This window comes from Scomber japonicus, chromosome 10, assembly GCF_027409825.1.
Source record: "Scomber japonicus isolate fScoJap1 chromosome 10, fScoJap1.pri, whole genome shotgun sequence".
In the NCBI taxonomy this organism is placed as follows: Eukaryota; Metazoa; Chordata; class Actinopteri; order Scombriformes; family Scombridae; genus Scomber; species Scomber japonicus.
The window spans coordinates 15672625-15696705 of NC_070587.1; the positions used below are offsets into that span (position 1 = coordinate 15672625).

Here is a 24081-nt window from a genome sequence, read left to right on the forward strand (position 1 = left end):
TACTTAATGTCTTGTTAATCTTAATGTCTTCCTGTTACATTTGTGCATGCATGTTGCAGAGTATATGATACATAGACAGCTGCTGTTTTCTTTTTCTTAAGAGCTTATCTCAATGTAGGAATGTTGTCATCCTCCTTTTCACACGCCCTTTGTACCTGTGAACTCCAGACAGTTGGAAGGCTTTGAAACACACACACACACACACACACACACACACACTCATAAGCTTGTCTTACCCTCTGGGGCTTTTCTTCATCAGATAGAAGATAAGTCAACAGTTTTTGTGCACATTATGTACCAACAACTTCTCACATAATTGCCTGATGGCCATGATATGCAAAAAATTACCAAATTGCTCCCCTGCCATTGGCTGTACTTCCATTCCTATGCAAATTTCATGCAAATTTTACTTTCCAGAGATTTCCCAATAGCAGCATTTCTTTTGTGTGGTTGGAATTTATGGGCACTTAAATGCTGAATCATTTAAAGTTACCTTAGGCTACTTTCCCACACTGATGCAGAGAAAACACACATGTTTGAATCCATGAATACATAATGTAACATCTTGCCTTAAAGTAAATGTTCAGACTGTCAGTATTCAGAGTCTTCTGTGTGACTCAGTGGTTTAAATCTCACACTCTTTTCTCTTTAGAGTGAAAGAGTAACTCTGGCGGTGGTGAATGTTAATGTGTTGAATGGTAATTGAATACAGTATTCTGACTTTGCACTACTTGTCATAGTTTGCAAAGTTTGTAGTTAGAATACAGTGTACTTCATTCACTTACCTTTGCTTTGGAAATATTTAAAACCCATTAATAACAAGCACTGACAACCTCAGAATATAAGATATGGTAAGATGTTAGTTGACCTGACTGAATAACTCAAACCTTGGCTCAAGTGATGTTAGTCAGAGCAGTCTGCATCTCACTACAAAATGATGACCTTAATTTGATGGGTTCACTTATATCTCATAATGTAGACCTTATTGCAATCATTTATTTTCTAGCAAACCCACAATCTCCATATTTTCCCCCCCCAAACTGAACAGCTGGATTATATTTTACAGCACACAAGTGATCACAAGACAAACTGAAAGGAAAGAACTTCATCTGGCAGGGCTTGAGCCACCCCTTTGGCAACAGGGTGACTTGCAAGCTTTGCAAGAGCTTTGCAGATTTCTTTGCTGTTTGTTTTTAAAGCTGTTTTAGGTAAAGCCAAGTAAAAATATTTCTGCCTTACAATGCTTTTCCATCCTTTTATCATTAATTTGGATTCTTCGATTTTTGTCAATAATCAATGGGATGCATGAAATGTCGATTCCTGTGCTGAAAGTTTATTGGACTATTATCTTAATTGGATCTTACATGTCAATCCAAGTATTGATTTACTGTTTCAAATTGTATTTATCTCCCCATTCACTTCCAGGTATAGACTCCTTCCTATAGCCACATGGTGACAGGAAATGTGTGCAGTATTTATCGTTAACATCATTTACCCTCATACCTTTTGATATCTTCACTGTAGTCACCATTTCCTGACAGAACAGCTTGCTAAAGCAAAAACACTCAGCTCCCTCTTGGGCCCAGATTTCTTTCTTTTTTTTTGCATTTACCTCAACAATTATGATGCTCTTAAACAAACACAACAGTTCAGAGAAGGCCTTGCTCCACAGCTGTAGCCCCAGGGTCCAGATTATAACACGGCAGCACATGTGGCTCTAAACTACTTTAATAGCAAACACACACCACTCAGGAATGGCTGTCTGAAATAGTGCATTCACTGACGATGTAAACTGGCACATATCTTCTCATGTTCTGCTGCTGACCACGCCAATCTTTTACCACCGGATGAGGATTGTTGAACTCACTGCAGCGTGTGTATGTTTACACCCATGATGGATCAGGAGCTGGCTACAGTTATCTGAAAGGGTCTCACAGGTTTAAAGCTACAAACGCATTAGTGTGAGTGTTTGGACAATGAAATTGATGCGAACATAGAGCTGACTGTATGTGTCATAAGCAAACACACCGTTGTTCATTTAATATTGTGCTAAAATGATTCAACAGTTAGTCCCATGACAGAAAAGTATTGTTATAAATGATCAATTAATCATAAAAGTCCCAAACATGTTGTAGCTTAATATGACTGGTGTTTATATTACTATCAAATAACCTGTGTACTACTGTAACCAACATTTTAAGGATGTTTAATTCAATTATGAAATAGTAATCAATGGATTGGGATATAGTGAAAACAAGAGTCAAAGTAATATAAGAGACAGTTCATTGGAAATCTCATCAGATTCAAAAGGGTCAAAGCTTTCTACCTCCAGGATGTTTGTGTTTCACTTTATCTTTTTTTATCTGTGTTGCTGGTAAATTGTGCTGACTCTGTACATAGGATTGTGTTTTGCAGATGTTTGTATCTGTCTCGACTGTGTGTGTGTGTGTGTGTGTGTGTGTGTGTGTGTGTGTGTGTGTGTGTGTGTTTGTGTGTGTTAAATTGATGGAAAGCTTGTTACTTATTGTTGGTCTAGAGAACCTCCCTCGGGACAGAGAGGAGACGGCAAACACACAGCTGAGACCACTCCTCCTCGTCCTGGGTGTGAGTGTGTGTTAGTGTGTGTTAGTGTGTATTAGTGTGTGTGAGTGTGTGTTAGTATGTGTTAGTGTTAGCTGCCGAGACAAATAAAAGTAATAATAATGGGTATCCTTTCTCAACTGAATTTATTCCTCTCTGTTTTTTTTTCCTCTTACAGAGATATAGATTTTATACTTTCACATACTTTTGCTTTAGGATTAATCTTTTTGTTTTCATCCTGTCCTAAAATAAACAAAAAAACACAGAAAGGCCCAAACAAACAAACCCAAACCAACACATGATTCATGTCCTACCAGCGTGACTCACGTTGTTTTAGTGCTTTTATGGGAAGTGCTGTACTTCTGTTTTTTATGACTCATTATGCCCTATGATTATGCCTTGCTTACTGTCTGCTAACACCCCTCAGGCCCAAACGGCTGAGCATTCATCTTTTAATAATAATAATAATGGGGTTTCTGTATCCACAGCATCTATAGGAGTTCTATAGAAACCCTGAAATACTGAAAGATGCAATAAAACCAAAATGCTTTAAATGTAAAAAAAAAAAAAGAAAAAAGAATCTCTTCCAGATCTGTTGTCATATAAGACTTTATCGGGCTTATTTCAAACCCTTTGCAAAGTGGCCTTATAATGATTTTAAATACAACTTAGTGACATCTGAACTCAAAGACTATTTCAAGTGTCTTTGAGTGATGCTAGTGCCACTGCGATGAATCTTTTGTCTTTATTTTCTACTCATGTAAGTCTGCATGTGCTGCAAAGATATTGATTGTTCGGTCAATTTATGAATATTTTTTTTTACAACCATAGAGTGAACAGACAGGTCACTTTATTTAAGTGTTATTTGGCATGAATTGATGAATGGAGTCAGTGGAGTCATAGTACATATGACATACATAATACATAATACATATGCATTTTGTCTTTGGTCCAGAAACATTGTGTGAGTGTGTTTTGTTGAGCATGAGGGATAAAAAAAAGAAGTTGACCCAAGGCAAGTTGTGCTGTAATCTCCCTGCTCTCTGTATACTGGCACCTGCTGTGCATGTGTGTTACAGAAAGTATTGCAGGTGTATATTAGATTTACTAATGCAGGAATGTACATGCTTGACTGCAGCAGGGAAGTGGATTTTAAGTGAAATATCTGGTTCAATGTGGCGTAAAAGACCGAGCGTCTAGCTCTTGACCACCGCCATGCCAAACACCCCCCCCCAACCCCCCAACCCCCCAACCCCCCCGGCCCTGAGTATGTTTCTTCGTGTGTGACACTTCTCCTGGCAGTGCCATGTAAAGCCTGCCACCATCGCCCTGAGCAGCAGCTGAGCTTAACATCACAAGGAGCAATAGACTGCTCTGTGTGTGTGTGTGTGTGTGTGTGTGTGTGTGTGTGTGTGTGTGTGTGTGTGTGTGTGTGTGTGTGTGTGTGTGTGTGTGTGTGTGTGTGTGTGTGTGTGTGTGTGTGTGTGTGTGTGTGTGTGTGTCTCCAGTGGTCATTGGAAAGTTTAAAAGCTCAAACTAGGCCTATTACTGTGCACTCTAAACATAGGTGTTAATAATTTAACTGCCAAATTCTGGACAACTTCTCCAGTGGCTTATTTGGCAAGTAACAATAAGCTGAGTGGTTTTCATTATTTTAAATCAAATTGGTTAGATAGCCTAGGATAGGCCATCATAAATGCAAGCTCATACAGTAAGTCCCAAGGTCAAGAATGGCTTATGTGCTCAAATAATATAACACAGTTTGATCATGTCAGTGATGCTAACAGTAATATTCTAGCTGCAACCAACAACCAGTATAAAACTCCATGTCCCAGGATGCCGTGCACAACAGCCAGTGCCACGGCCAGGTTTTCTAATCCACCATTTAGAATTTGGGGTTTAGGAGCTGGCCAGGAGCCAGAAGGGATCCACTTGGTATATTTAAGTACATCATAGTCAGATTAGTGTTATTTGGAAATCACATTTAAAAACAGCTGACAGTGTTTTCTATTTCAAGATAAAACAAAATAAGGAAAACATTTAGTTTATTTCAGTGGGATCAGAGTACTGGGAAATGCTAAACACTCACAGTTATAAACAAACATGCAATAAAACCGTCAAACCAAATCAGGACTCAGCTAAATGAAGTCAGGATTGAAGAAAATGGCACTTCTCTGTTCTTCTGACCCCCGAGAAGACGAAAAAAAGAGTGATACAAACAAACAGAAATAAGCACTGAATGAAATAATACAATGAGATGAAAGAATATAAAGGATATTATGTGTGGAGAAGAACCATAAACTCAGGGAGAAAGTAACTTGAATAAAGATAGACATAAACTAACTACACTAGATTCCTTGTTCTTTGTTGAATCCTTTATAGTTGTGTTTTGTACTTATGTGTGTGTGTATGTTAGGTACATTTTCTATTTTATGCCTGGGCTTATGTTAAATGAACTCTCTCTCTCTCTTTCTGCAGATGACCCAACAGAAGCAGACCTGTGGTTGCTGAACAGCTGCACTGTGAAAAACCCTGCAGAGGACCACTTCAGAAACTCAATCAAGTACTGAAACTCAGATGCACACACAAACACTCTCTCTCTGCCGTCATTTTATGCATCCACTAAAATAGTTTATTCAGTTATTTCACGAGAATTAATTTTCCAGCATGTTAAAATGTGTTGTTGAGGAATAAGGCCACATCCACTTTGTTCCAGCTGCTACATTTACACCTAGTGCCCACACTTCCCTGCTCTTTTCAAACCCCTAAAACAGAGACTTTAGAAAACACTGATGGGATTGAGTTTTACATAGGCAGAAATGTAGACTTTTAAAAAGGATGATGCAGACACCTACGTACTGTGAACAAGATGCTGACAGCATGGAGTGTGCAGTAACTGTCAGCTGGTGTGAGAAGTTACTGCTCGCTGTGACAAGCAGTGTTTGTTCCCACTCCGCTTACCTACAAACTGAGTACAGCTCCTGCAGCCAAGTATGGCACTGTCCAAACACTGGACACTTGCTCATCTCAGAGGGAGGGAGGGAGGGAGGGAGGGAGAGAGAGAAATATCGGCTCAAAAAAATCGCAGCACATATCAGTCATTGGCTAAGGCTGTGTCAAAAAAATGGGCATGGGTAGACCTCTAATTTCCACAATATTTGCTGTTTTACACTTGATTCCATTTTTGTTATCAACCTGGAAATCATAGTGCCCTACATAAGTGTCTGTGTCTGTGTGTGTGTGTGTGTGTGTGTGTGTGTGTGTGTGTGTGTGTGTGTGTGTGTGTGTGTGTGTGTGTGTGTGTGTGTGTGTGTGAGAGAGAGTCTGTGTATAACATGGTTTCAGCTTGCTGCTCCATGTCAATTTCCACCCACCCACATAGACAGACACACATACTCGAACACACCCACAGAGGAAGAGAGAAACATACATTTGCATAAACTCGGAGAAATTAAGCTAGAAACTGTTTTGCATTTTGATTAATTTCCCTCCATCAGGGACACACACACACACACACACACACACACACACACACACACACACACCTGGCGGGTGTCTGCTTTTACGGTAGTGGGAGAGAACAAGAGACTAAGCAGTCACTAGGTGACTGCCATTGCCATTTAAAGCAGTTTTGAAGTCCGGCTGAAATTAAATAGTAGTTTTTCATATACTACAGCATACATATCTGCTTTGTCCTGTGTTCTCCTTTGAGAGAAAATGCTAAATACAAAAAATGTATACTTTGAATTATTTGGTTTTATAATGGAAATTCCTAGTTTTTCATTAATTTTGATGAAATATTGTTCTGTTGTCTGCCTTCATAGCTGCGGACCTTATTTTGATAAACAGTCACACTGAGCCTGATAGCATCACACAACACAAGAGCCCACATTAGCTTTCTTCCTAAAGTCTACTTCTTATCTAATTTACAAACAAGAGCATTGCCCTTAGCTTGCACCGTTGTTGAATGAGCCACCAAACACACATTCACTGGTGTCAGTTTACAGGCATGGTAGTTAATTAGCTGCTTAGCTGCAGCACAATAGACAGCTGTAAATGTACCTACAGATATTAGCTTTGGTCCACGTACATGTTGGTGTGGTCATTGCTCTTCTAAATCCCTGCTAGCAACCCGCTGTATGCCCATGACTAATCATTTGATCAGCAGTACATAGTTAAATTTGAAGCCCAAATGAACTGTACCATTTTTTAAAAAGTGATTCCTTAGCTTATCTAACTAAAGAAAGTGGATTTAGTTTCATTGTCAAAGCTCTAAATAGTTTTGTGTACACAAATTGGGCTGCAACAGTATAGTTCCTTAACATGGTTGAAAAGACAAATTGTGGGCTTTTTAGTTGGTTGGCTTATAGATTTTAGGCGAAAAGCAAAATGGAGAAATGTATTTATCTGTCACATTTAACTTTTAGGATGTCTGAATCATTAGAATGGAAAAGCAATATTACAGTTTCAGGGGTGAACAGTTTCACTTTGCCAGCTTGATCACTGCAATCTTCCTGTCTTTCTGCTTCAGCCGTCTCCTTATGCCCACTTTCTCTTCTACTGTCTTTCTGTCATGCCAATTTTTATGCAAAGACTTTCTCATTTGAAATGCACAAAATAATAACTCATTTCAACACTTTAAAAATGTCTTTCTTGTTGATGCAAGTGTTTTTTCTTTAACTTGAAATCACCCAGCTGTAATGCTAATGCAATTAATGCTCTATTCACTGGTAAGGAAACATGCGCAACACACACACACACACACACACACACACACACACACACACACACACACACACACACACACTAGGAATGAAGTTTTTTTTTCCTTTCATCACTAGCTAGCTTGCATGATGGAGACACAAAATGACATGGTGCCTGATCACACAGAATCAAAATGCCCACTTAACTCACACTTTTTTTTATGCCTTAGTTTTTCTTTGGCTTCTCTTTATATGATTGACGGAGAGAAAAAATAAGAGAGGGAGGCAGGCACACTGGCTGCCTCGCGCTCAGTCACACGCTGGGCATTGTGCCTGCACCTCCTGGTACCGCAAACACGAGAACTTGTCTGAAATTCACTCAAAAATGAGTTATGAATTCCATAACCTAATAAGCACGTTTAGCATGCATATTAGAAAAAGCCCAACCAAGAACATTTTTATATCATAATAATGACATACAGTGTATTATTTCTGTGCTTGTTGAAGCCACTAGCTTCTGATAACACAAACCTGTCATCACCATACCAATCAATAGTTCAGTAAAGTTTTCAATTGCTCAGCATTTAAAAAAAAAAGATTTGTCTGAACTGCTCCTGGACAATAAAGTCTGGGGGGAAGCACTGGCTCTCTTCATTTTAATTATAAATATGTTATATGCTGTCTTATTAAGGCAGCACAATATGCATAATATATATGGGATAGTGGGACTTTCTTCACCATTAACAATATGTAGACTTAATACCATGTTTTAAGGTAAGTCATTGATATATTTTAAAACATGTCTTTTATAATTAATGTCTGTGTCATACAGTGTTTAATATATACTGTACATAGTAGCACGGAATTGTATGACTTTATTAAATTTTTCTATTGAATTATTTAAAAAAAAATCATATTTGAAATGTAAATTTACATACTTTCTGTCTGCCACATAAGACTGGTGGTGTTCTCCCTATATGGTACCAGTATACTATTAGTGATGAGGTTGTTTTACAGTATGCTGCTGTTATTATTCTCCTGGTTTTTATCGTGCTTTTGCTATCAAGAGCTTCACCACATAAACAGGAAGAAATGTGTCGATTTATGTCCGTCTCACCTGTCTGCCCTCTATCTTGGAGGGGTAGTTGGAGGCCAGCACATGTTAACTAACAAGCTGTGCTACGCTGTGGTGCTCAGCTTGCAGTTTTTATTGCACTTTTCAGTAAAAGAGACTGTCATTAGTCCTGCTGTTAGGCTTTGTCACAGCTCAAAGTTAATGTTGAAGCAGACTGGCCGGACCACCCTCTTTGTTGGAAGGTTTTTCGGTAATAATCCCACCAAGGTTGGCAGGGTGCATAAACTCCTGTATGACTTCCCGTTAAAGGAATACACCAGCCTTAATCACTGTTTTTGAAAACTTGTGATTATTAGATTTACATTGTTTTTTAGATCTGTATGTTGAGGTGCATAAGATAAATGCATTTGTGTGTGTGTGTGTGTGTGTGTGGGAATGTTATGCTCTTTTCTTACCTTACTTTTAGAGAATGATCTCAGGTCCTGTGTATCTAAAGAACACTTTGCTGTCCTTATTGTGTGTGTGTGTGTGTGTGTGTGTGTGTGTGTGTACATTAAAGTGTACAACAAATTGTCCCCAATGACTGTGACATCTGGGACATTATGTACCACCAACACATTCTCACACACATAAACTGACACAAAACTAACCATCAGTGTCCTAGTAAATGAGTTGAGGGGTTTTAAATTGAAGCACAGGGGCTTTCAGCAGTCCTCTATCATGGTTTGGAGAGACGCAGTGAAAAGACGGTTTATTACTTCTGGAGAACTGGGGCTTAGTTGGCATCTGTGCCAAGTGTGTGGGATAAGGAGTTGTGTGTGCGTGTTTGTATGTCTGTGTGTGTGTTTGCTTGTGGGATTTGTCAGGTGGATGAATGCCCAGGCAGCTTGTGTGTGTGTGTGTGTGTGTGTGTGTGTGTGTGTGTGTGTGTTTAGGGTTAGACCATTAGTGAATGCTAGTGAATATGCATATGGAGTGTATGCAGTCTGCATGTACATTGAACAAAAACACCTAACAATATTAATTGGTCCTGAACCTAAATACACAGCTGTTATTTATGAGGTAGGTGTGGGTGTGTGTGTGTGTCTTTTTCATGCATTAGGTGCGTGAGTTTTGATTAAAACTTTAATGTGACTTGCTCAAGGACACTCAGGAAAGGTCGAAGACTAGTTCTGAAATAATGCTGTCTATGATTAAGTTGAAATCCAGTACATTAATATTGGACTTAATCATTTCTTTCTGTGGTGTTGTATAGGGGTGGGTGAAAAAATCAATTCAAATAAGATTTAATTCTTATCTTCTATAATTCAGAATCAATTCACAAATGTCAAAAACCAGTTTCTCACTATTAGATTACATAATGTGATGTTGATGGAACAAAAATGATGGAAGTCAGCTGCAGGGGTGGTGCAGCAGCCATACGATCTTCAGCCTTTCATCTTTAAAAAAGGCAGCGTTTGTCACATTTTTTGATGTAATGATTTATTTTTTAATACAAACATGAATACTTTATATGCCATCAGTCAGAGATTAACGTTAGCAGAGCAGCAAACTCCAACACTAACAAATGAGAGTGGCTGACCAACGCACACTACAGCACTTAAACAACTTAAACCAACTCTGGTGGGGTGAAGAAAATCCTGATCCTAACCCTGTTCCTGTTCAGTGTCTTGGACGATGGTTTCCTCAAGGCTAATGGTGCAGCAGAAAAGCTGCTTTGCACTGCTGGAGTCATAATGTTAGTAACAACACAGTGGAGCACTCCATCTCGCCAGAGCCAACACACCAGCTTCTGTTTTTACAAAAGATATTTAACCAGTGATGTTGGTCAGTAAATTAGAATTTAATTTAAAATGAATTAATGACTGCAGTAAACTTTAAAAATTAAAAAGCTATTTCTAACTGCCAATTATGTTTCATATTGTATTTCAGTGGAGAAGGACATCATTGCAACACTAGGAGCAAAATAGTGCCACCTTTTCTATTCATTCAGTTGAGAATCGGTTTTGAATTGAGAATCAATTCTGAATTGAATCGGATACCAGATGTTAGAATCAAATCAAATCCCAAGATTCCCAAAGTTTCCCACCCCCAGCATTTTACTACTTTGTACAAACTGTTGCCCTGAGCTTTTTGAACTGAAGTGGTATCGTTTTGTTCAGCATGCAGTGGTGAGTCAACTTGTGTGGGAGATGGGATTCCTTCCAGCTACTCTTTTAGAGTAATGGCATATTCTGCCCTGGCGTTGAACTCCTTCAGCAAGAGTCTTACATCAGGAACTCACTCAGTGGCATAAACTGCTAATAGAACAGCTTCTGAATGCTAAAAAGTCAATTAGTATGGATATTTGGGTGTGCGTATGCGTGCGTTTGAAATGCCGCAATCTATAGTGTAATTCAATGTCAGAGACCTCTCAAATCAATGAACGCAGAATGCATTAAAGAAACAGTTGCTCAACAGCATGTAATTAAACTGCTATGTGTTTGCGGGTGTATTTGTGTGTGTGTGTGTGTGTGTGTGTGTGTGTGTGTGTGTGTGTGTGTGTGTGTGTGTGTGAGATTTCTCCACTTGGCTGTCTCTAGTAATTTGTATGATCAAGGGAATGTGTGCTTAATGAATTAGAACCAAACTCAGAGTTCTGTACTTCTGTTTTCAAAATACACCAATTCCCACATTATATTTACATTAATTTCAATATAATTTTAATATTCATGAACCCAACCATAAGAAAGAAAAAAAATCATTAATGTTAATTGAAAAGGGACACACAGCACACAGAATGAACTCTTGGAAGAAGTCCAAAGTGTATGAGTTTTGCTTATATTGTGTATTTATAACAGATGTGGAGGCTGGGTGGTGAATATGAATTATGGCCCCTGGCTACAGGACAGTCTATTGTTGGCTCAGTGTTGTCTTGGCAGAAGTTGCTTTACAAATTTAGTCCCATCAATTGTAGATTGCGTGCTGCCAAAAATGGATGTGGAAAACTGAGCTAAAAGGAGTAGCTGCTTTACACAGTAGATACAGGCTTCCATATCGCATCACAAGGTAAAACTGAAACAGAAAAATAGGTTTTTGTCTTAGGCAGTGTTCAGACTGACATTAGCACTGCGTTAAAGACTGCAGTCCTCACATTCATTTGACTGCCAGCAGTGTTTTGCCACAGTGAGGCAGGGTTTTCTGGAAAAACTGTTGAACTGGGCTCAACTTTTCCTGCTAAGCAATGCAGCATCATCCAGCAAGGTGCTACGTTGGCCAATCACATACATGCAAGTGCACATTTCTGGTGGATTGCTTTGTAATGTGAACGCTATATTCAACTGTTTACCTTATGATTGTCCCAACGAAAGATAAAACAGTTGTTGCCATTATACCTGGACTGGATTGTATTTCATTGCCTCATTGGTACCTTTTAACTGCATGCCCCTCCCAACACAGCCCCTTGCATTATTTGAATGCAAGGATGATTTCAGCTTTGCACCCAATGACGATTGTAGTCTTTTAGTAGTATTTTATCTATAGTAGTTTATCTATATTCAAGAATAATTTTCTTGCTAACTTAGATGCTCACCCGTTCACTGTAGCAGATGGCAAGCAGGATGCAGGAAGTTGGCTTGGGTCTTGAGGAGTTGTAGCAGTTATTTACCGACATATAGCCTAGACTTAAAATTCAGAGCCTCATTGCTAGCAATAAGGTCCAGCTCTATGACAAAAACTGTTCAACTTTGAACCAGCAACAGGACGAGGTGCCGCTGATAACGGGAATACACACACTCAAAAGCAGCCTCGCTTAACTGAACACCAGCCTCTAGACCCGTCACCTGGTTAACTGAGAAAATGGAAGAAGCTTGTTTTGGTCTTGTCTGTCTATCCTGCAATTTATGATATGTCAGACAGAAACTATCATAAGAAAGACAGAAAACATAATAAAAAGCAAAGGGGTGATGCTAGTCTTTCTAACGGCGGTTAGAGTGGTGATATGTTGTCAAAGAAATTGTCAAGATATTGTTGTCATAGAAACAAAACCAATGTGCTCACTGCCAAGCACTTTCATCCCAGCACCTTTCCAGTAAAACTGTATGGACACACAACCTTACTTAGTTACAACATGCATACTGCATTGTGATATCGATGCTGAAACAATATACATTTTAATAGAAAATAGAAAACTACAGTTGACTGCAGTTCCTACAGTTTCAATTGGTTTGAGTTGATAAACTGATCATGTATGTGTAAGTATGAAACTCATAAATCCAGGGCATATGTGCCATATTTCCATAGCAGAGTTACAGGTGGTGATTATGCATTATAGCCCTTGGCAACATGCTGATTAGTAAGATGTCCACTGACATTTGCCAAGTGATTTTATGTCATTGATTTCTGACCACATATTTACCAGAGGCAAAAGGTCACGCTTGGCAAATCAAATCATTAAAGTGAAAATCCACCCTGACACAAAATTTACATGTTATTCCACAGGCCTTAATTTTTCAGCCTAAATCTGAGAGCATTAACAGCTCTCTCAAAAAACCTGGAGTCCAGAGAGCTGAGGCAGCAATCTGTCATTTGACAAATCTTTCAAATGATAAAACCTGAGCTGCATCAGAGTTTGACCTCAAAACCATAAATACTGGTCTCCCACACAAAGACATGAATACTGTATATATTAGTCTAGTTTGTTTTTCCAAGAATCAGTCAAAAGTCTTACATTGCTTTGTGGTCAAGTGACATGTTTCTTTTCACAGTGCTTATAATGCATTGAGCGGGCCTTACAGCTTGTTGTTTTAAATGGACTGACACACTGAAAGTGAGTGACATTAAGGCCAGAAATGTTAGCTTTTTTGTCAGGACATGACAGCAAGGTATAAACAATCTAAAATCTGCAGTGACCTTTCAAGTTGTTTACTAAGGGCAGTTGTTATATGTCTTTGCTCACTGACTCCCACAGACAACCAGGCATGGATTTGTGGCTGGGCACACATGCATACAGACACACACGCACACACACATGCACGCGCACACACACACACACACACACACACACACACACACACACACACACACACACACACACACACACACACACACACACAATGGGCTTGCTGCCTGGGGCTGGTTTTGGTGCAACCCAGGGATTGGCATTAAATCTGTCAGTTCTGCAGGGCATTAGCCTACATTTTGGGGTACACACACAATATAAAATCCTCAAAGAGAAGGAGACATGGACTGACAGACACAGAGGTGAAAAAAGAAATACAGAGAGGCGACGCAAAGAGAGTATAGCTGAGTTCAGGTATCCTTAGAACCACATCAATGGCTGACCCATACATGACCTGCTTCTAAGATGTCTTCTTCTCCGTAGTTACATTGCACTCTACATTTTCTGTGTTCTGCGTTTCTCAGGGATGAATTAGAGTCAGTGTTTTGTCTGATGTAGAGGAAGATGGTCATTTATGTTTTTTTAAATTGGTCATTTTGACTGCTCTCTGCACTGTTCTGTTTTCCTTCTGTACAGAATACCAGCACTTTTACAACATGATGATTTTCAGGATGAAATAATGAACTCTAGTCTTTAACATTTAACAGTTGAGCAGGTTTAATGATTGTACAGTGGTACAACAGACTTCATGCAGCAGTTCAACTCTGCTGTGTTCTCTTTTGCTCTGTTATTTTCTTGTGATGGTAAGGTGAAATGCCTTAAGGTCACGTATGATGTGAATGGTCAAAACAAGTATTCTCTTCCATTGTCATCAAATACAACCATGTCAACTCTGTGATTTATTCTTTGTAAAGACCTTGAGACCTTGAAGCTTATCGCTGTGCTCCTTGCAAATGTACAGAAGCTATTACAGAAGTATGCAAGTGTACTTTATGCAACAGTACTGTTCCCTCTTCCAGTCTGCTGTATCTGTTTGTCCGTGTGATATTTCATAAGTCACTTTCAATGCTTGTGGTGAACTTTAACTGTTACAGTTGTCGAGTCAACCTATTCTAACAGTATTTGAATATATTAACTCCATTAGCTGCTGGAGATGTAGATAGATGAACATCAACCTTACTTCACTTCTCCACACTGCAGAAAGTTTTCTGGCTCTATAGTTAGACCCCCCCCCTCCATAGTAGCTCTAGCTTTGATCTAAGTCGCATTAACATGGACCTGTTAACAGCACTTTGGGCAATAAGCAGGTCAATATCTAGCATTCCACACCCAGCAGATTTATCCTGTTAAAATCATTTACCTGCTGTTAGGCTAGATTTCACTACTCTTCTCTGCTTAACCTCGAAGACGTTCAGCAACATTCATACCCAATTTTATGCGAGGAATGAAGCAAAGTAACAGTCTTACCTTTTTTTAAGCTTGTTTATCAGAAAAGTGATAGGCAAAGCAGGTATCAGCAGGGATGAATGTAATGTGATGAAAGGCTAATAATGTTTAAATCCCTGTTCCTAACGGACTTGACTTTTATCAGTTTCTATCGGCTTTGAAAGACCAGGTATTATGTCCTCTTATTTCCACAGCCGCAGAAAAGTATTTTATATGGCTTTAGTAATGGAAGAGGTTATGCTATGCTATTATCTGGTAACTACTAGGACAGAACATTGATGTGGACATTGAATTGGCTTTACTGTAGAGAGGAAACTACAATTTCAAACATTCTTGCTCTTCAGGATCTTTGTAAGCATACTTTTCAGCCTTTGAACAATCCTAGCCGATAAGCAAGTTAAATCAGTTCCAGGACATATATTTATGTCTCAAACTGGAAACAGCACTAGAGTTGCTATTAGTTAATTCTAATTCTACACTATTTTTAAATATATACCTCACAGAAATGTACACACACACAAATGGGACATTTATTGCCTGTATATGAGGGTACTAGTAATGGAGATTATTGGTGGACCAGCAGACCTCTGGAGCAGCATAGGATCTGTTGTTATGATTATTTCAGACAGGTTCTTTGTCTGAGCCAATACAGTATATGAGCATCTCTAGGCGTCTCCGGTTCATACATTTATGGATGTAGTCTATTCTATACCACATTTGTATGTGCATTCTGATGTTTACATACAGTGTGTTTGTGGTTGAATTCTCCTCACAAACAACCTGTCACATCTGCTCTACAAAGTGGGTTTGAATACAGGGCTCAGCACAGTATGAGGTTCTTGTATCAAAGTCTCTCTGTGTGTGTGTGTATGTGTGTATGTGTGTATGTGAGCTCCTGTATGTGGCTAAAATGCAGCTCTGCTCACAGTATGGGGCTAAAGGCCCGAGCCAAAAGCCTGTCCCACCATCCAATTGGATCTTGTTAAACATGCCTTTACTCTTGCTTCTGGCTTGATTATGTTTCTGAATGTTGTCCATGTATGTAAACACTTACATGTGGTGTTACTAATGTTGATAGCTGTTAACACCAACCATCTCTAGCCCAAATAAAAATCATAAATAATGAAATGTGTTCCGTAAATGGCAAGTGCATATCCCTACATGTTCATAACATAACTCCACAAACTGTGAATTATGATTTTTTAAAAATGAATCTGCATGATTATTATGCTACTGATGCTACAGTCTCTTCACAAAATATATTTTCTGGTGTATAACTGAATTTGGGCTTGCTGTTTATATTTCACAGTGAATGTGGTATTCTTTAGTCTCTTTATTTTGTTGCAATACTCTTTGGACATGTGCGCATGAGTGGTCCCTTAAATAAATGGCTGCATAATCACAGCCTGTCACATTGTTGCTGTCCTTAGGTCTTCCTTTACAGCAATCACAAACAACTCCAGCCTTTCATCCGTTCAGACGGCTGGGCTCTTAAGGCTCCCTACTGAGCTCCAGCCTTTTCGCTGATCCTCAATTGTGGATTTAAGCCATAAGAGGCAGAGTTAATATAGGATGGAAGATAAAGAGGGGACCTTTCACCCCGATGTGTTGCAAGTGACTGGGTTTCCATAGTTAAATACCAAGTTATATTCTGCATTTTGTAAGAGGATTGAGTCAGAGTATGTTTTCGGGCGTTTTAAAGAATCTCTTATCCATATCGAAGGACTCAGTGTTCATTTTGGCCATTTCAACTTCAATAGGAATGTGACTAAGATAATTAGAAGTAGAAAGTAGGAAATAATATACGGAGAGGAGAAGTAGGAAAGTGTCATCACCTTTTGAATTGTACTGAAATAGTGTCTACTTAAGTCATTTTAGAAGTGGGAAATGTTCCTAAATGGCACAAGGCAGCAAGATTAAAATTAAAGCCAAAGTGTAGGAATAGTAGAGCAATATGTTTTTCACTATGGTTTCTCATAATGCAGTTACACGGTGTGACTTTAATCATTTGTGAAATGATGGGTCTGGAAATGGGACCTGCCATCTGTGTTTAACTTTGAGTAGAGGAACAGTGAAAAGGTGTGTGTGTGTGTGTGTGTGTGTGTGTGTGTGTGTGTGTTTGTGACACAGAGAGGAAGACGTTTTCTGTGCTGAAGGAAGGTTTGAAATGATAAAAATACATTTCTTAAGCTTATGCTGCTGAAGAAGTAGTCGTTTTTGTTTATTTTTGGTTGCCCGGTGTTAATGATGATCTTTTTAAAATGGAGTTTTTCTTCTTAATATGACAAACATTTAGGTGTCTATTAAAATAAAACTCATGAAATTGTTAAAATGTGAAACACCTCTGTAGAATTAGTTCTGATTGGGTATGTTATTGTCTTTTATATTGTCCTAAATGTCTATCATTCAAAGTACTCCATTTAAAAATAGTTGGCTAAACAGTGGTACAATACACAATAACATTATCAGCATCATATATCATATTTATGAGCCACACTTCTATTCAAATTCTACATTTCTGATGAATTTTAGTATGCAAGACTGACAGGGAAAAGTGAGAAAGAAGATATGACAGAGTATTGTGTGCATTAGCCCACTATAATAGGACAGGATTACCAGTGTCTCATGTTGGATGTTTTCTCTCCCTCTGGCGAATGAACATCATTGTTAAAGAAATGAAGGGACGTTAAATCCCTCGGTGGGGGGTTTGATGGACTTGTCACGCGATTCCTACACTTCTCAGGAAACACTGATATCTTATTAAGAGATGCAGATGTTACAGACACTCAAACAGCTGGAAGAGGATGAGAGATGCTTTACATTTCAATAGACAGTAACTGTGGGAGACTTAAATAATGATTTCAGACTTTCTGATTTATGTATGTAACATGTAACATTTGTACATAGAACGCTTGTCATATCTTATGAGGGTATATATGTGTAAAAGCGGAGACAACCACATTCTGACAGTGAGCGTGCTGTGTTTCACCGTTTGAGCTATTTCAGCTAATATAGACCTCAACTTTACATTACTTGGCTGTGCTAGTTTGTTCTCACATTGTTAACCACAGTAATATAACTATGGTTGTAAGCTAAATGAGTAACACTCAGAATCATGCCTGATCCGGCTATACAAGCGTGGGCGTTCATAGGTTTTGATTCTCAAATATTCTAGGCTGGGAATCCACACAATTACTCACTTCTTCTTCTTGTTCTGTCATATCAGTCATACTGTACCTTTAATTAGAAAATATATCAATAACACTGCCACAGCTATGCTACTTTCTTGAAAGGCTGACTTGTTAAGATTAATGTGTCACAGCAACGCTTTATATGCACCGGCATCAAGATCACACCGCCGATTCCTTACCAGGCATCAGTGACTGACTCGGCCTGCCTGTGTGTGGTTAAAAAACATGCGACAAGGACGAAGATGGGGAATAGAAGACAGAGCTGAAAGGAAAAGATAGAGTGAAGCAGCAGGGCAGGAGAGCAAGACTGAGAGACAATGTCACCTGTCAGCTGTAATAAGAAAATGGTGAAATATGTAGAGATGGGAGGTCTCTGCAGGAAACTGACAAGACAGTGTTGTTTTTATTTGGCCTATATATTATATGTAGGTTTTTTTTTCCATAGAGAGAGTTGAACATTAGTGAGTGATGGTGGTTGTAATGCTCATTATGTTGTTTGATAAATCTGCAACGGGCCTCCTGGAGAGGTCACGCTGAAGAGGTCAGAGGTCACTTAAGAGGTTTTGGAGGTCATGCTCCCCTCAGCTTGTGATGAATCACCTGGCTGTGTCTGCAGGGCATTGTACATGTGTGTGTAGTCACCCATTGATCAGGGAGATTCCATATGTCATCATCTGTGTATGAAGTCATACTGAGATTCTGTTGTTGTAGTTGTTTTATATGTGATGGTTTATTATATACTATATTTTCTGTGTGTTGTTTAAAAGTAATTTTGACCACATTAAGGTCACAGTAATGCATTTGAGCATATTTGACCTTTTCTGGAATACTTTACATGTCAGCTACCATTGCCTTTAATTGTCTCTGCTGTTTAAAGTATTACAGTGCTTAAAATTCCATGTTTCTCTGAGTTATAAGAGCAGATTTCAGCTTCACAGTTCTCCGATAATATGAGCTCCAGAAAGTGGGTGTTCCTGATCAATAACACGAAAAGCTCCATTTGTTATGAAGTTATTTCCCATGATAGCCCCCTGCTTGTGTGCCTATGTGAATGAGTGTTTCCCCTTCAGGCATGTGGGAGGCTAGATCTTAGCCTCTAAGGGGCCCCTCATGCCACTGTTGTGACAGGAGAGAAATGAAGACGGACGCACACGCACATGCACGTTCGGGCTTGGTTAAATTCAGAAATTCCCACCTCATTGGTTTAACACCTGCTTCTCTCCTCTCTTCCTCCTCACTGTTTTTTGTTCTATATTTTTACCATTGCCGTTTCATCTTTCCTCTTTACCTCACTTCCTGAGTAACTGCTACATGTCATGTGTGTAGGTGATGGAAATGAACAGTGTTAAAGGTGTGAAAAGGTGGTTAATGTTTTTTTTTCCTGATACTTAAATTTGTGATGCTTCCACTAAAGTTTAAAGCAGTCAACCATTGTTTGAGAGTCCTTCTCCATTTTTACACCTTAGTAGAATATTAGGATACATATTTAGCGTGCTAATTTGGAGTGCATAATCAGGATATGAGTGAGAAGAGTAGGTCAAATCAGAGGGACACTCAAATAGAGAGATGAGTAGGGATGGTGAGATGATGGAGAAAATCAAAAAATAAAGAGTTGTCAGACTCAGTCAGTGTCATGCCTGCACAATTAACTACAGCTAATTGTATATCAGTATTTTTTCATACTTCCATGTGGAATCTTTGTGTAATGCAGTGTTAAATATTTAGTCACCTAAAAGTCCCTTTATCATTTATTAAGTGCTTCTAGTCAGGCATGATGACCAATCAAACATTAATGTTACAGAACAAACAAACTGTTGTGTCTGCTGCTGCTTTGAGATGTATGTAGAGTGTCAGTTTCCACATCTTTTCCTTTGCTGTGGTGAGAAGTTAACAGCAGACATCCAGCCAGCTTTGACCTGAGTCAGCAGTTTCAAAGAAGATACCGTGGCTCTTGCCTAGTGACACTTCTGGGCTTATACCTCATATTGATGTATGAAATATAGTCCTGTAGTACTGTGTATAAACATATTGTGAAATGCTTTCTTCCATTACATTGAATCCATTTTGAACATACTTTACTGAACAGGTAAAGATTAACATTTCTCAGCAGCAAAGTGTGTGGAATGTCTCCAAGTAAATATGCTGCTTTAACCATTCATACGATACTTAACTCAGGCCATATGTTTATGATTTATTATACTTTATAGTACAGGAAGAAAGAAGGGATGTCAGCTTTCAGTTGCACACTTGCAGTGATTTAATCACAAAACACATAATCCCAATGTTGTTTTTTTTAAAGAAAAAAAAAGCCAGTGTGATTGCTTTTTGTTGTCTTGCAAGCCTAGTTTCTGACCTATATAAAACCAGTAACCAATACACACTAAATTACAAAGAAATACAAACCTAAAATAGTAGATTAGCATTTTATTTTATTTTATTTTATTTTTTAAAAACACCTTTTATTTAGTTAAAGCAGATGTTTTAGGCAGAGTTGGAACTCACCCAGAAACAAGCCACTATGAGAAAAGGAGTGCACTTCCTACAATGAATGCCTTGACACACACACTTACACAGGCACACACACACACACACACACACACACACACAGACATACACAACTGGCTTTTGAAATTCTCCAGTTAAATTCGACACCATGTGTTTTGGTGTGCCTTTAGCATGAAACAAATTTTTATGGAAAACTGATGACCTTGATGTCTTGCCAACACTGTTCTCAAATTGTGCAGCAATAAAGCATATTAAATTAAATTTGGAGCTAAAAAGATAACATGAGATGGATGAAGACAAATTGCCTTGGAGGAGAGGGGGGAAGAAGTGAGAAAAGAGTGATAAAAAGATGGATGAAATGTAGGAGTAAAGGAGAATGACTGACTGTTATTTTGTTCCCAATTAATGAAAGCAGATGATCCACCAGAGTCATTTCTATTCCAGTTTAATTGAGTTTAGTTATTTCAAGTAGGTAACATGTTCCTCATCTGGGAGCAGTTAAAGAGGTAGTGAAGAAGCTGGAGGGGTAAAGAGAGACACATTGATGTGTTTTCAGGTGCTCTGGCTATCTCCTGTAGGTAATTTTTCTCCCAGCAGGTGATGACAGGCTTTCACAAGGTCACACCATTACCTCTCTCTGTCTATCATTCTATCCCTCACTTATCATCTCTACACTTTTGCACCTTCACACACTCTGGTGACTCTCATCCCCTCCCCCCCCCATCTTACACCCTAACGTTTTCACCTTTGGCCATGTCAGTTCCCTTACCCATTTGTCTTTGGTTTCACAGTCCAGGTCTCTGGACCAGGATATTGTTGGATGCTGCTGCTGTATGTTTAACATCAACAGCCTGTCTCCTCTTGAAAGCTATGAGCTGAATCTACAAGCCCACCTCGTAATCCCATCTCTCATGTCAGGGTTACGCCTCGAAATGAATGTCAGAATAACTTTGGCATCCAAAATTTGAAATACCTGCCTCGTAGTTTCTAAGGTGAAATATTACAAACACCATTTAATGCTTAAAAATGGCAGTTAATGTTTATGGGGGAAAAAAGTCACATAATGATGCCTGTAAAACAACTCTGTTACTGTGCTGTCAGTTATTAAAAGCACAAAGGTGTCATGTTGCTACATAGGCCACATGGGTAATTTTTAAACAGTGATTTAAAGGCTTTATACATAATTCACTGTAATCTGATTCAGAAGAGGGCTGTGAATCTTATTAGCACCTCATTAGGACTTGCATTGCATCAGAGAGAGAGAGAGAGAAAGAGAATTATGAGATGGGGGAGAGAAAAATATGAGAGATGAAAATGAGAGAGTCAAGCTCAGTTCAGGGCTGACCTGAGCTTGATACTTACAGTAGAACAGTTTTTTTCCCCTTTTGCACTGTTCACATAATCCTGCACTCTTGTATTATGTTAATTCAGATCATTTTTCCCAACACACAGTTTGGAGCAAAAATAAAGCCTTTTTTTCTATTCAAAATGAGCTTGTATGTGTGTCTGCTTGGAATTTAATGTTTAGTTCTCTGCCCTTTATCTTCCTGTGTTGTTTAGCCAACTTGTGTTAGCAGTTTGTGCATCCAGTATAAATAGCAGAACACTGGCTAACCACAACCCCAGTTTGTGCCTCTTCTCTGAGAGCTGCTGGTAATGTAAAGCAAGCCTGAAGAAGCACCAGTGAAAAGACATTGTCACATGAATAAGAGATGTAGTCCTCCTATGTGGCAGTAAACATAACACATGGCCCCACCGATTACCGTGCTTCAGTCAGAGATGAATAAGATATTTAGGACTGACTAACAGTAACCTTTACCCCGACGGTGATAAACAGCTGGTGCTACGACTGCTGGCACCGCAAGAATCCATGTCACTATCCATGCTTTCACTGTGTGGTGGTCAGACAGTGTCCACGGTGTCCCCACACCCCTCTCCAGTGTCATCACACACTACATAACCATGAAACCAGGTCTTATATGTCGTTTTGCTCCCACAAACCTCCTATCATGCTGGGAGTGAGTGTTGTTGGGTATACTTCCTCTTTAAATGAGCTCATGCTGAAAGAACTAGGGTGGTATCTGTTTCTTGGTGTAATGTTTGTGCTTGCTTCAGCTTGCTAGTGGAAACTTCAGTGCACATTTTAATTGGTACAGGGGCAGCTCCTTGATGGCACGGATGTTTTGGAAATGTTGCAGGTATTTTAATACTAAACACATAATTATAGTAGATAATATTTACACAGAGAACAAGTCATTCACTGCTGATTGAACAAAACAAGCCATTTAAACATGTGACCTTTTTGCTTTCAGAGATTTTGATGGGAACTTTTCACTATTTTAGGTCTATTTTATGTTCAAGTCTATTTGATTGACAAAACAATTAATTAGTTAATCAACAATTCAGTCCTGGTTAATTTGGTGACCCCTGTGGTATTTTTTGATATAGCAGATTAGGTTTAACCCCCCCTTCAGAAGCTACTTTATCAGAAATAGAACAGAAGAGCAACTGGTTTATCTGTACAGTGTTTGAAGTCAGTCAAAAATAATTGCAACCACGATTCAATTTCATGCTGTACACACTGTGAGTAGTTTTCCACACAACAGCGGGGTAAAGTTGGTCATTTTGCTGAGGAGTTGCACGTGTGCAGCCAGTTGCCTGTAACTCTTCATCTCTCTCTTGCTTCATTACTCCCTTACAAAAATTAAAAGGATTCTGTTGATGAAATTCCAAAAGTGACAGTGACATTTTTGTGTCTGGTGGCAGTTAACACTAACCTTAGTGACAAACTGGCTGCTTAAAAGCCACTCTATGTTTCAACAGTTGGATGTGAATATGATACAGCAGCAGTAGGATGTTCCATTTCAATTAAGAGTGAATAGTGAGGCTTTTATTAAAGAGATACAATTGTGCTGGATTACTTGCATAAATCTCTTGTAGGCATGGGATGATAACCGTGTTGAAGGTATACCGCGATATGAAAAAGTCACAATAACCAAAACAGCCAAATTTTCTGTCATACCGTTCCTAAGGTACAGTATGAGCTGTTTTGTGTCTGGTCAAAGACAGAAAGTGCAGGTCAGAAATCCCTCAGGTGGTGCAGCTGCAGTGTAGAGTATCACGACCCCTCACACTGTCATTACAGATTCAGGTTAAATTAACATGTCTGTCTTTATTTTTCTTCCTTTTAGGAACATTTTAGAGCTGTAATCGCAATACCGCCATACTGTGAAACCGTGATATTTTTGCTTATGGTTATCATACCGCCAGAATCTCATACCGGCTCAAGTTGTAAATTCTGAATTCTGAGCTTGATGCATTCCATGACTCATGACGCTAAATGCAAACAATCCATATGGATGACTGCAGAAACTCCTACTCTATATAGAACCAGTTAAGTAGCCTGTCAAAACCACAATTCATTTTGACATCACTCTACACAGATTGGTTATATTTTATTGACATTGTTTTTAGGCTGGAGAAATGACTATGGCCTTGTGTACTTACCATTTATGATGTTATCCTGCATGTTCAATTCTGTGTACTTAAAATTATCCTGAGTTTCCAGTTGCAGCTCCAACTTGAAGAACCATTCCCTCATACTTTTTCATGTAGGAGATCAGAAATCTTCAAGACTGAGTATTAGTTAGGAAGTCTGAATGCAGGGTGGGATGGTAGACTCTGCCACTGCTAATTAAAACT

At 38.9% G+C, this 24081-nt stretch overlaps 1 protein-coding gene across 1 annotated transcript in view; it reads left to right on the forward strand.

Moving 5' to 3' along the window:
* The window catches only part of cdkal1 (CDK5 regulatory subunit associated protein 1-like 1), a 231553-nt gene that overhangs the window by 35165 nt on the left and 172307 nt on the right, over positions 1-24081 (forward strand). Inside the window, exon 4 of the mRNA XM_053326340.1 lies at positions 5059-5143. Within this exon, the coding sequence (XP_053182315.1) occupies positions 5059-5143 (85 nt within the window). The remainder of the gene's footprint in view (positions 1-5058; positions 5144-24081) is intronic.